General features: G+C 44.1%; 1 protein-coding gene across 2 annotated transcripts; it reads right to left on the reverse strand.

The window, feature by feature from the left end:
* Positions 1-3,035: 3,035 nt before the first annotated feature.
* LOC120666029 (oxysterol-binding protein-related protein 1D-like) lies at positions 3,036-12,850 on the reverse strand. 2 transcript variants are annotated; one of them, XM_039945815.1, is made up of 9 exons: positions 12,698-12,850; positions 12,226-12,655; positions 11,464-11,820; positions 9,493-9,577; positions 7,287-7,738; positions 5,919-6,074; positions 5,420-5,728; positions 4,019-4,363; positions 3,036-3,326 (listed from the first exon to the last, which is right to left on the reverse strand). In XM_039945815.1, the coding sequence occupies exons 2-9, from the start codon at positions 12,583-12,585 to the stop codon at positions 3,162-3,164; spliced, it is 2,229 nt and encodes a 742-aa protein (XP_039801749.1). In that variant the 5' UTR covers positions 12,586-12,655; positions 12,698-12,850; the 3' UTR covers positions 3,036-3,161. The 2 variants fall into 2 exon arrangements, with proteins under 2 accessions (XP_039801749.1, XP_039801748.1); XM_039945814.1 differs by lacking the exon at positions 12,698-12,850 and having other exon boundaries at positions 12,226-12,665.
* Between the last annotated feature and the right edge of the window lie 679 nt (positions 12,851-13,529).

Here is a 13,529-nt window from a genome sequence, read left to right on the forward strand (position 1 = left end):
ATTATTAGAACTGATCAGCAAAGCCTGAAATATATACATGACCAGAAACTAGTAGATGGGATACAACACAAATTGTTGATCAAATTATTGGGCTATAATTACACAGTTGAGTACAAAAAGGGAAAAGAAAACAAGGTGGTTGATGCTCTTTCAAGGGCTTCTCATGCTTGAATTGCTCACAATCTCTTCTATGATTCCTGCATGGATTCAACAGGTCATTGCTTCCTATGAACAAAACCAAAAATACCTGGACATCATTACAAAAAAAATAGAAAAAGTCTATATCAACCCCTCAACTTTTGGGGGTGGACTACATAAGACCGTCCACAGTGGAGAGAGCAAATGAAGGAGCAAATGTACTGTTTGGCACTGTAGACAGTAAATATGTGAGGGGGCGTGGGAAACGAGGAGGAGGAGGAGCAAATTTGCTCTTGCCGTTGTGGATAGCCTAACCCCCCAACCTATGAAACGGTCTATATCATCCCCTGAACTTTCCAAAACCGGTCAAATTATCCCCTAAAGCAGTTTTGAAAAATCATAGTAAATCACAGAAAAATCATAAAATAAGAAATCCAATTGTGTTCAACTCCAAATGAGTAGAGCTACACAGTGAACATATAATATAGTATGCTTTAGTATATTTTTTTACAGCTATGAAGAAAAGCATAGATCTAAAGTTACAGCAAAAAAATACTAAAGCATACCATATTATATGTTCCCTGTGTAGATCTACTCATTTGAATTCTAACACAATTAGATTTTCTATTTTATGATTTTTTTGTGATTTACTATGATTTTTCAAAACTGTTTTAGGAGGTAATTTGACTGGTTTTGGAAAGTTAAGGGGGTGATATAGACCGTTTTATAGGTTGGGGGTTATGTAGTCCACCCCCATAGTTGAGGGGTGATATAGACTTTTTCCTTACAAAACTCAGTATAGACAAATATGCTCTACCTGGTTTTTCTCTTCAGACTTGCATTCTTAGGTTTCATGGAAAAGTGGTAATTGGTGATTCAGGACCATTGAAACTCAACTTCTTCAAAGCTTTCATAAGTCGGCATTGGGAGGACATTCTGGAGAAAGGGGCACATATCAGAGGTTAAAACTCGTTTTTCATTGGCCTACCATGCACAAACAAGTGAAGGAATATGTCAAATATTGTCCTGACAAGAACAAGGCTGAACACACACCATACCCTGGACTACTCCAACAGCTTCTTGTACCTGACATGGCTTGGACACACATATCCATAGACTTCGTGGAGGAGCTCCCTAAATCAAATGGCAAAGATGTCATATTAGTGGTAGTGGACAGATTCACCAAATATGCCCATTTTCTCACTCTCAGTCACCCATTCACTGTAAAGATGTTATCTTGCTATTGCTGGAGAATATATTTAAATTACATAGCCTTCCTTCAGTGATTTTCACTGACCGTGACAGAATTTTCACTAGCAACATGTGGCAAGCTCTTTTTAAGTCTCTGGCTATATCCATACATTTGATGCTTATCACCTGAAACCGATGGACAGACTAAAAGAGTCAATCAATGGTTAGAGAATTATCTCAGATGTATGTGCTTTGAGAGCCCAAAGAAATGGTATCGCTGTCTGTCCCTTACTGAATAGTGGTATAACACCTCTTACCATACTTCTCTCAATATTTCACCCTTCCAAGCTCTTTATGGATTTCCACCTCCAATGGTTGCTGAAGTCATACTACGTGACTGCCCTGATGATGGTGCCAGAAACATTCTCCAAAATAGGAAGTTAGCTAATCAAGTGATCAAGGACAATCTTCTTAAGGCCCAAGCTCAAATTAAACATCAAGCTGATAATCACATAAGTGAGAGATCCTTTGAAGTCGGAGACACGGTATATTAGAAAATCCAGCCATACAGTCACTCCTTAAGTATCCACAGATCACTGAAACTTCATTCCAAGTTCTATGGTCCATTCAGAATCTTGGATAAAGTGGGCAAAATGGCATATATGCTGTTATTACCAGAAGGCTGTCAATTGCATCTTGTTTTCTATGTCAGTCAGTTAAAGAAAAATATCGGCTCCAAAGCAGTACCTACCCTAGATTTACCGCTCATTGATGATGATGGCAATATCAAGGTGGCTCCTGCAGCAATTTTGGAGAGGAAGATGATACCGCGCAACAACGAACCGGTCGTTCAATGGTTGATACATTGGACAAATTTGCCACCTTCTGAAGCGACATGGGAAGACGCCGACTTCATCAGGAAAGTTTTTCCTTCCTTCCACCCTTTGAGGACAGATGTTTGGGGGGGGGGGGGGGGGGGGCTCTGTCAGGATTACAGCTTCAGAGTTCAGGCAGAGCAAGTTAGTGTCAATTGAAAGGATTCACCAATTTCACTTCAACTATTGATCTTTCATCGGACGGCTGCAATCAGCTTTAAGTCTATTTCGCCGAGGTCCCTGTTTTCACATGCTCTGAATCTCTTGTTACAAGCGTCTTGATCTTCTTCCTCGTCCAATTTTGGGGTAGGCACTGTTAGCAATACCATAGTGTTGCTGCGGTGATTAGTCGTCTTGCAATTTAGGGAGAAAAGGCGCCAGAGGAGTGGAGGATTTTGCCACCACAAACCTCGTCAGGAATGACGGAAGAAAAAAGAAGAAAAGAAAAGCAAAAAATCCAAGCCGTATGGAAGGAACAAATTGCAATATTAGAACTGCAAACATTGGCCGCTCGTAATTTTGCTTTGCCACTCCCAATGCATGACACTCTAATTTTGCCACTCCCAGTGAATGACATCTGTGCCTATGAAATGTGGGTAAGATGCCAAAACTGTAAAAGCCAATGTTTGCAATCCTATTTTTGCAAATTTCTCGGATGGAAGATCCCAATTCCTTCCTGCGATGCGCATCGCGCAGCTGGCAGGCTACCATAGTACCGTGACGGCAATAGCTGGCCAAGCAACCAGCAAGTTCTTGGTCACCTGCTGTCCCAGCGGAAAGCCTAGATGGGGCTGAGGACATGAACGCGTGGCAGAGTGTTCAACACAAGGATTCGCGACCAAGGAAATTGGCAATATTGACATTCTTTTACCATGTATATGTAGCCCGCAAAATATTCTCTGCATCGAAACCCTCGGATGCGTGCTACTAGTATAACACAAGCAGGGTAGCTACTAGCTACGGCAACCCTGGAGATGCACTGTTCTGGCCGAAGATGTCCGGGATGCCGTCCCAGTTCCCCTTCTCCCTTGCTTCCCAGTACCCACCCACATAGCGGTAGCTGTCGTCATCGTCCTTCTTAAACCACCTTGGTTTCCATCCTTTCTCTTGCAGTCGCCGAGCCTGCAAAGTGCAACAGTTGCAGGTAAAGCACCGAGAGGAGCACAGAGTTGGTCACGATCTCAAAAACCAACAAACACGTTGTGAATTGGAGTAAGAACTTCGATTAAGATTTTTGTTCACTACAAATAATTTTCAAGGAACCGACAGACTGTGAGCCATAAGATGGCAGCATAAAAGGCAATTTGTCATTTCTCTCATTCCATGACATGGAACACTCTAGAAGTTAGCAGCTGCATGCCTGCATGTTTACCACTAAAAGGTATGATTACTTTATAACAGTAAGTCAAACGAATGTAGAGACTTGTCTCTCCACCATAATAAAATGTAGATTGAATTTGATTTGCTGTTTTACTAATTCGCAGCGAGCATGCTGTGCTGAGATAATGGATAAGTTTGTTCAGTGTTAAAAGATCAATTACTGCATGTATTTTTTATTTGCTGACATACTGTAGTTCATCAATCCAAGTTGATTGGCGCTGATACTAAGAGGGAGACACCAGAGATTCAGACCCACCATATTCCATGTCCTAACAACTTTATTTATGAGATGATGAACACAGTATGAAACTTTCAATTTTTACATCTACATGACAAGATGCAAAACTACAGATGCCTATGGAGCAATGAAAAACACAAGTAAAAAACATATATGATGAATGGGCCAAGTCAAATCATATATAATTGCCGGTTACCTGCTGTTGCAGTTGTTCAAGCCTAAGTTTCTCTGCATTTGCCATCTCATATTCACCATTTTCCAGATGCCTTTGATCAGGCCTCAAACGAGAATCAGTAGGAGGCAACTTCTTCAATAAGTGAGGTGTCAATTCATTTAGAGAAATTGCAAAAGGAGAAAGGTTGTATCGTGTCTGATTAAGAGACTTGTCTCTCTCCCATAAGAGAACCGCTTCTGACATTGGGTCATACCCCTTGGGTTTCACACTTGGATCCCCAAGAACATAGTACATAGCTTCATCCCATTTACCAATTAGCATGGCTACTTTTTGCCCTGTTCTATTATCTTGCACAAATCCATGCACCTGTGCAATTGATTTGAACAATTTAGAAGTCAGAACCTAAGCTTGTTCAAATATATGTTTAATTGTAAAGCTACAAAATAGACTGCTCCTGGCATTAACCTACCCCTGAATTTCAGCCAAGGCCCCAGGGTAACAAGGTAAGCAACAGCAAATGTGACATCATAACTGGTTCAGAAATCAGCAAACATCACCAATAGTTCTCTATAAGTATCAAGATATTAAAGGACACCCTAGAGGTTTGAGTTTTTTCCGCCTTTTGCAATTTTAAAACACTTAAGGCTTGTTTGATTCTTCCCAACAGTTTACGCAGGTTGGTTTGACCAACTGCTGCAATTTTGAACGAGAGTAGCAGCTGGTGTTTGGTTCAGTGTAAGATATGTGGCATGCCAAACCTTTTTTCACTGAGAACAGCTGTCAGACAGCTTCCTGTCAAGTATTGTCAGTTGTGGTAGACAATTTATCCAAAACAAAACTGTAGCAAAGCCAAACTTTTGGCACAAAAGTGGTAAAAGTAAGTAACGAAACAGGGCCTTAACTGCGTACAGTTTAAGAAAGAGAATCATTTCAGACTAATAGTTATAGTTTTGTAGCAACATAGAAGTAAGCAAGACCTATTATCAAAGTTAAATAAACCACGATAATCTCCTTTACACAATACTCTATTTTTTAATGTATCAAACATTCAAACTACTTAACTACATATCATAACAGATATGTAACTGCAAAAGTATAGAGGCACATCAAAATAGAACAAAAGGGCATGGTGTGTTCCTAGCAAGGCTCAGTGCAGCTGTATTGTCTCTTTCAATACAGTATTCTTTTTAACAACTATTACATGCAAAAAGAGACATGTATTAACAGAAGTATAGCAAAATCTAAACAAAATACAACAGAAATGCATGATGCAGTCTCTAAATCTCCAAAGTTTTTTTAAAAAAAAACATAAAATTAGACTTTGTTGTAAAAATAAAGGAAAAAAATACTTTGATGTTCACAGCACACAAGTATTTATATTTACTTTATGTAAATTCATTCTATGTAAAGTTACAAATTTACCTGGTGTGGATTGCGATCAATTATCGACTGTTCTTTGAATTTAAGCTTGCAGGAGTACTGTCCACTCCCATTGATACACATTGTGCCATAGTGATCACAATAAATTTTGCCAATTATGATATTGTATATGGAGGTAGTCACTTTACTCCACTGAAATGTTTCTCCGTCATCAAATTGGAGGGTAAGAACTCCTATTGGATCAAGCTGAATGGACCGACCCCAGAACTTCCCTTTCAGATTGGAATCACCCCAGAATCTCCAACCTCTACCTTCACAGTGGCATGCAACAACCATTGGATGATGGCTCACCTGAAATAAATATTACTTTTCATAAAAATAATGTATTTAATATATATTAAGAATACTTTTTTAATCAAAATACTTCAGAGAGCTCTATAGGTACTACTAGTACCTTGCATGGTACTAATAAAAGCAATAAAGGGAACTAGGAATTACACTACTCGGATACAGTTCGTAATTTTCACAACAGCTATGCAACCTTTTCAGAGAAAAAGCGAAGTCCTTTATCTGGATAGTCAGCTTCGTATGTTTCCCCCAGTAGAGGATTGAAGGGTTTGCATTGCCGGCCTTCAGTTGAAGCATAACCTGATACTGCAAATGCTGCTACATGAAGTATTCTCATCAAGCTGTCACCCTATATTATATACCAAGAATCGTTATATTGCAACAAATAAAGTATTGACAGGGTGAAGACTACAAGAATAAAATAAAAAAAGAAGCATATTGTATGCCACAATGGCAAATATGTAGCATAACAAGAAACCAGAGGAAACAGGATATGTGGTTCTTGTCTTCAATTTCTACATGTACATTGCCATCAAAAAAAAAACACGACCGGCGGGGGAAAGACCGCCCCCACGGCTTTCAATTAAGAAGAGGCCAGTTGACCCCGGCCGAGAAAACCCCCGAAAGCCGACTTCCGGGCTTGGACTGGCGGCACCTTGGCCCTGGGCCGGTCCGTAACCTTCATGAGCCGGGTTCCGTCGCCCACTGGGCCGGGCCGTAGCCACATGGGCCAGGTTCCGTCGCCCAAGAGCCGTGTCGCACAGCCAAGCTCAACGGAAGCACATCGAGGGGTTTTTTTTCCCACAGGCGGGGTAAATCCGCCCCGGTGGGGGTTCGAACCCCCCATCTGTGGAGTGCCGCCGGTTGCTTCGCACCAACTGGGCTACACCCCAACACACACTAAAATGTGTAGCAAACTGCAAGTGAAATAAATAATACGATATCGAATCCTCCTATGATTAGATGTTGATGGAGGTTATTTTCTCCAATGATATCAGAAAATTTATGATGAAACACTTAATAGGAACTGTATAGAACAGAGCCAATATCTTGTGCCAAAAGTACAAATGATAGGGACAACACTAAAAAGTAAAAAATAGTAAACTTATTCAGAGCTAAACATTAGTAGTAAAATGATAGCTACTACAGTTATTCAATTCTCCCACATAACTTGTTTGGATGAACCAAAACTGGCTACGATTTCAGCCCAATCCAAGACTATTCTTAGTTGGCCAGGATTGGACTAGCAAAATAAGGCCTTAAATATTAGTTTTGTTAAGTCGACCAAGTTTAGTTACTTCAAATGTTACACATAAAACACCCAATCTACGTGGAGATTACCAGAAAATTATAGTTACAAAAAAGAAAAACATCAGCCGCGCACTAATAGTTAAAGTTTGGCCTATATCAAGATTTTTCTCCCAAAAATGTGTGATGAAACAAATGAAGAAATATAGGGAAGACTTTACACAATTAAAACAGAACTATCAGGAAACACCAAAAAAACAATTCCACACAATCAATCCTTTACAGAAAGTGTTGGAATAGCTTATTGCTCTACCTGTTTTCCCCACTGTAGTGCATGGTCAACCAAGTAAGAGTACTCCAAATCTTCAAAACATTTTTGTAAAGAAGAGAGAGGCTCATTGAAATAAACGGGTAGACAAACACCTGAGAGATCTTTCCCTATATTTTCTTTAATTATTGACCATAATCCTATAGGTTTCTCTTTTTCCTTTGGCTCTGGTAGCTTATCTCTACGTAGCACAAAGGGATATTTAGTAGTTTTGACAGTGTTTGTAACAGAATCTCCAACATATTCTGATCCATTGCATCCATTTGTTATAAGCTCCTTCCTTCGACATGAAGCACTTCGTAAAGATTCTGCACATAAAAAGTCTCTTGTATCGAAGTATGTTACTTCATCTTCCTCAGTTTCAACTTCAGCCACTTGACTTGCAGTGTCAGGATCTGATTCACTTGTACTTCCTCCTGATAGAACTGAATAGAAATCTGCACATTTGGTCAACAGTCAGAAATAAACTTGAAGTATAGGAATGCATCGGACATAAATTTAGTGAACTCAAAATAATTTATACTTTCTTCTTGTGAACAAAATTCCATGTTTCCATACATAGGGGAAATATGCAGGCTTCCAGGTGTGTATTGCTCGAATAAACCATACAAATATGCGTTACTTAAGCCAACATGTGTTAACTAGCAATGCTTATGGGCACAGGTTATGATGCAAATGAAGCCCCATAAGGTAAATAGCATCGTACAGACAGCATATTTATCCTAATAAGGTAACTTATGTCAGAATTTTCTTTTCTGTATTTGAATTTTAAATACTTATGGGCACAGGTTATGATGCAAATAAAAAAATAAGCCAAATTATCAATCAAACTCACTGCTGCCTCACAAATTGTTAATTGTTAAAGATATAAACAAAGTAATAAATGGAATATCTGAACTATTTTTCTGCTGAAAACAATGTGAGAGGAGACTGTATGGAAGTACATAATTTCTATAGCAGCATTCCATAATATGGTATATGTAATGGGGACCAAAACAACAAGCCATGTAACTACATAATCTAAGACCAAAGAAAATATTGAACTGAACAACCATCTCCTGAGATAAGCTTTATAGAAGATGAAAGCCAATCATATAAACTTTGCAGAAACTGCATAACAATTTAATTAAGGCATGCTAACTAATTACCTCAAGCTGTCTGATTAATAGAAGCGCACAAAGATAAGTTAAGCTAGCCAGCGTTGATGTTTTAGTTCTTGAACTTTCCATCTTCACTGAGCAGCTATTTACAAAAGATATTACGTATACCAGCTACAATACAAGGCTAGACGACTACACAGACAAAACCATGCCCATATCTCACAGCATTAGGCCATTAGCACATGTAGACCAGAATATACTTGTACATAAATAGAACTACAGTAGCACTTAAGCCTTACATCTAACACAAGGAAAGCAACTATCAAACAGTTACAATGGGGCCAACATGCAAGACTGCTCAAGTTCTTAATACTTTGGTATGACATGTAGCTTTCTTTTTCTTTTATTCATTGCAATAGAATCTGAAGAAGCATGTGAAGAAAACATCTTCACAGAACGACAATAATTGGGAAAGTTTTTGAAAGTTGTAACGTACTGTATTCAAGAAAAGTTGGAACATATGAAAAGAACATCTTGAAAAATATTGAAAATTAAGCATTCACCAACAATTGCACAAGTACTGAAGTGGTGAGAGCAAAGAAAGCGAAAATAATTGCGCAGCACAAACCTGACTAATGTCTAATAAAGAGACAAGTATGTTTAACCATACTCCTTCAGATGGACCTTGGCTAGTTATGTAAATTTAACAATTAAATCTAGGACTGTATCATCATCAGATCAGTTTATGTAAATGTGGAGGAGCTAAGTCAAGCTGCATAGGCTAAAACCTAGCATTTTTCTCCAAATGAATAATAAAGCAGCACAAAGAGCTATGTCAACCATAAACATTCTGGAGGTTAATAGTGTCCATGGTTCTCATGGCGCCGCCTAGGCGACAAGGCGTTCCCTTGTTTTGGGCTAAGGCGTCGCCTTAGCCCGCCTAGGCGACTGGGCGGCGGTGACTCGCCACAACTCGTCTTACCGCCGTAAGAACCATGATAGTGTCATTGAAAGATGATGTAATTGCAAACGCGAAGAGCTAGCAAAATCATAAGCAATATTATTATAGCATGAGTAATGAAATTACTAACCACTTTGTCTGCCATTGGTGTAACCATGTGTCTCCCTCTCTTTAGTCTCATGTACAACTGTTCTCTCCAGCTCAACTTTCTCTGTCTGCACCAAGAAATGGACCATGTTGACCATTAAATTTATGGTCAAATTCTTTTACTTTAGAAGAAAAAATCATCTGCCTAAGTTAAACAACAAAAGAATCTTCAAGGAAGTTGGCAACGATGCATTTATATGGGTCAAATGCACTCTATCGCCGATACACATTTTAAAGCAATTGTATCAGACTAAGGCACAGATAAACATGTGTTGCTGCAGAGCAAGTATTTCAAAAAAAAAAGAATGGTTTTAACACAACTAACTTGTCTCCAGTAAACAAAATGGAAATGCAAATGAATTCCATTTATGGACAGCACTCTTATATCCCTCAATCAGATATAGCTTGTATTTACAAAATGTTTGTGCTTTTTTCACACAAAATATGCTAGGAGCACATTGCATTGCATACGATAATGGTTGACCCTATTATTCCTGTCACTTGTCAGCTCAGAAACACAGATACGGCAGGGAAGGGGCGTATCCCGTGTCGAATACGTATCCGACACGGATACGCCTGGGATACGGCCGGGATACGTATCCACGGCGTGTCCGTGTATCCCTAAACAGTGATGCTAGAAACTCACGAACGGATACGTATCCAACGGCGACGAGCCGGCCACGCGCGCCGCTCGGTCCGCCCGCGCTGCTCCGCTCGCCCGCGGCGGCGTGCTGCTCCGCTCCTCCCATGGCCGTCCACGCTGAGCGGAGAGGAGGAGGAGGGTAGGCAGCGGGGGAGGGGGAGATCCGGCGGCGGCGGAGGCCGCGCCGAGCAGAGAGGAGGAGGGTAGGCAGCGGAGAGGAGGAGGGTAGGCCATCCCCGCCCCCCTGCGACCGTGCGCCGCGACCGCGCCTGCCCTGCGCGCTGGCCGCCGCTGCGCCCGTGCGCCCGACGCTGCTCCCGTCCGCCGCGACCACGCCTGCGCCCACACCGGCCACGCGCACCCGCTGCTCGCGCGCCGCAGCAGCCCCGCGAGCCGGCTGCCTGTGCGCCTACTGCTGCTCCCTTCAGCCGCGCTCATGCCTGCCCCTCGCTGCAGGAGAGGGGGGAGGTGGACGGGCCGGTGGGGGCTATACGAGGATGTGAGCTGGGTGGGGAAGGGAAGGGGAACGAGTCGAGTGGGGAAGGGATGGGGAACGAGCGCGGCGGAGGCGATGCTCTGCGAATGAGTGGATGACTGGATGGGGTCCCGGACGCTTTTGGACATGGAATCCTGTATAGGATCGAGCCTCCGTTGATATTTTTTGTTTTCCTCTTTTTTTACAAATTCTTTTTTTTTGCTTGGTCCTACATGAACTGGCAATGTGCGGTGGGGAAGAGAAGATTGGCTGCTATGTTATGGATTTACGATGATCTCTACTAGTAGTTTACTAGTCTGCACTTGTGATTTGCGTATTTGATGTCCTGTTCGGCTATTTATAGGCTGTGGCTGTATGCATTAATTATTTAATTTGTGACATTATTTATTTATTGAAAAAATAGTAAAATGTATCCGCGTATCGGGTTTTTTAGAAAATTGCCGTATCCGCGTATTCGTATCCTTCCGATACCGATACCCGTATCCGTATCCGTGCTGCATAGCTTGTCAGCACCACATAATAATGAGAGTGAAGTTAGCAATAATGATGGTATGCTAGAAGCAATAAGACAAACAAGCTATGCAAGGGATTAATGGTTGTACCTAGAAAATAGCATGTAATGTGAAGCCCTAACTCAGATCAAGCTCCGTTCCAAATCATTGTTTATATGTTTACTTCACCAAAATGGATAGAGATATTTTCCCTACTTTAGTATTTTTTTAATAGTCATCTTCACAAGTATTTTAAACAACAATAATAATAACAAAAAATAATCAGAACATCAAGAAGTAAACAAATTAGAGATAGAAGACTACCTCCAATTGCCGGAGGTGGTCTATCAAAATAGAATGTTGCTGCTGCTGAGACTTTATCTGGTTGTGCAGTTCCAGCATCTCACTCATCATAATAGACTCACACTCCTTGACCACAGCTTCACCCAAACCCTCCTGCAGCAGCCGAACCCTCAGCTTCTCTGTGGACAACATAATGTCCGCTATGGGACCAAGATCATTGCTAGTGTGCGACCGCGGGAAGCGATCCTTCGCCGCCAGCAACGCATCTATCCAGGCGTTCCTGTCCTCCTCAGTTTCACACCTCAGGTGTAACGTCTTCGTCCCACTGAATATATAGAGCCTCTTATCATCAGACTTGCTTGCACGAATTGAAGAAACCTAAACACCAGAGAAGGAAATCCTATAAGATTAAGAAATACTTGTCTTGCTTGCTCCACCATTGTGCCAAATCATTCAGATGATTCCATCACTATGGTCAATTTCCTCATTAGACTAAAATTTCTGCATGGACGCGAGCATATCTATGACCAGGGTTCCCTACCATGACATGTCACCAGTTGCAAAAGGCAGAATGAGAGCTTAAAAAGAGTCCCTATCGCCTTCAATTGCTTTTAACTACAAACTCATCTACCCCACTGCGACTCCGCGAATACAATATTCATCGCCCAATCATTACCCGAGCAATGCGGCTCCAAAAATCTCACTTCTTACTTCTCCCAGCCCCCCGCAACCCCATGTCACACCTGAGAGCAGACCCAATCCGACGTAATGCTCCGTACGTACCTTGAGGTGTATCTCGCCAAACGGCCTCCACAGCTTCCCCACCGCCGCGGCCTCCTCCCGCGCTCGCCGCAGCGCGGACCCCTCCCCGATCACCCTCGCCGCCGCGAACGCGGCCGCCTCCCCGGCGCCGCGGAGCTTGTAGTAGGAGAGCACCCCGTCCTCGAGCACGAAGTAGCGCGACCGCCACCCCTTCCCGTAGTTGACCCACTTGTGCAGCACCCCCGCGACCGCCGCCGGCTGCGGCGGAGGCGGCGCCGGCTCCGGCGTGGCCGCGAGGATGCGCGGCGGCGGCTGGTGGTGCTGGAGGTGGTCCGCGGCGTGCTCGAGCGAGACCGGCGCGATGCAGCAGAGCGGGTTCATCGCGCCCCGCGCGCGGATCGGGTCGGGGCCCCGCTCCCCGCTCAGGCGGAGGATGCCGCCGCCGCCCCGCTCCCCGCTCAGGCGGAGGATGCCGCCGCCGCCGCCGCCCCGCGCCCGCCGCCCCCGCCGCCTAGGGCTCGCCCCGCCATCGAGATCGCCGCGCCGGCATCAGCAGCAGCAGCAGCGTAGCAGTAGCAGTAGGAGGAGGAGCACTGGCCAGTACCGCGGCGTTGGTAGTCTGTTTTGATGGCGATTAATAATAGCGACGGCAGCAGAGAGAGAGAGAGAGAGGCCAACAAAGCTATCGCAGGCACGCAGCGAGAAGGGAGGCGAGCGGTAGGGGAATGGGTTCGCGTGGTGGGGCATCACCGCTGGCGAAGCTGACGAGCGGGTCCACGGACTCGGCCGGCCTGCATGTCAGTGGGAGCAAAGGAAGGGAGGTGGATCCGGTTCGGGACGACGGCGCTGGGGAGAGAGACGGACGGACCGTTGGGGCGTGCCGGATCGGGCCCACGCGTCAGCGGGGAGCTGGCCCCATTTGTTTTTGTGGGCGATCCATTAACGTCGCTGAGCAGCGCAGCAGCACAGACAGCGGCAGCAGCGGGTGGGGCCCGACGGGAAAGCAGGCCCGGAGCCCCGCGACGGCTGCGCTCACACCGACGGGTGGGTCCGGGGCGGACGTGGAGCCGACCTGCCATTGTCCGGGCGGGCGACGCGTCAGGTGGGCGGACGTAGGGCAGGGCAGCGGAAGGGGGTGCGGCGAGGCCGACGTGAGTCGCGCGGGATCCGGTGCGGGCGGCAGCGGCGTGGTCTCGCCACGTGAGGCGCGGGGAGAGCAAGGGGCGTGGTGGGCTGGGTTTGGGCCGGTTTGACCTGTTACCTGTCAAACCGGTCCGGCCCGGATCCAGTTTGAGCCGATATGAAACCGGCTCAAATTCAAATTC

The sequence above is a fragment of the Panicum virgatum genome, chromosome 3N (genome assembly GCF_016808335.1).
Source record: "Panicum virgatum strain AP13 chromosome 3N, P.virgatum_v5, whole genome shotgun sequence".
Taxonomy (NCBI): Eukaryota; Viridiplantae; Streptophyta; class Magnoliopsida; order Poales; family Poaceae; genus Panicum; species Panicum virgatum.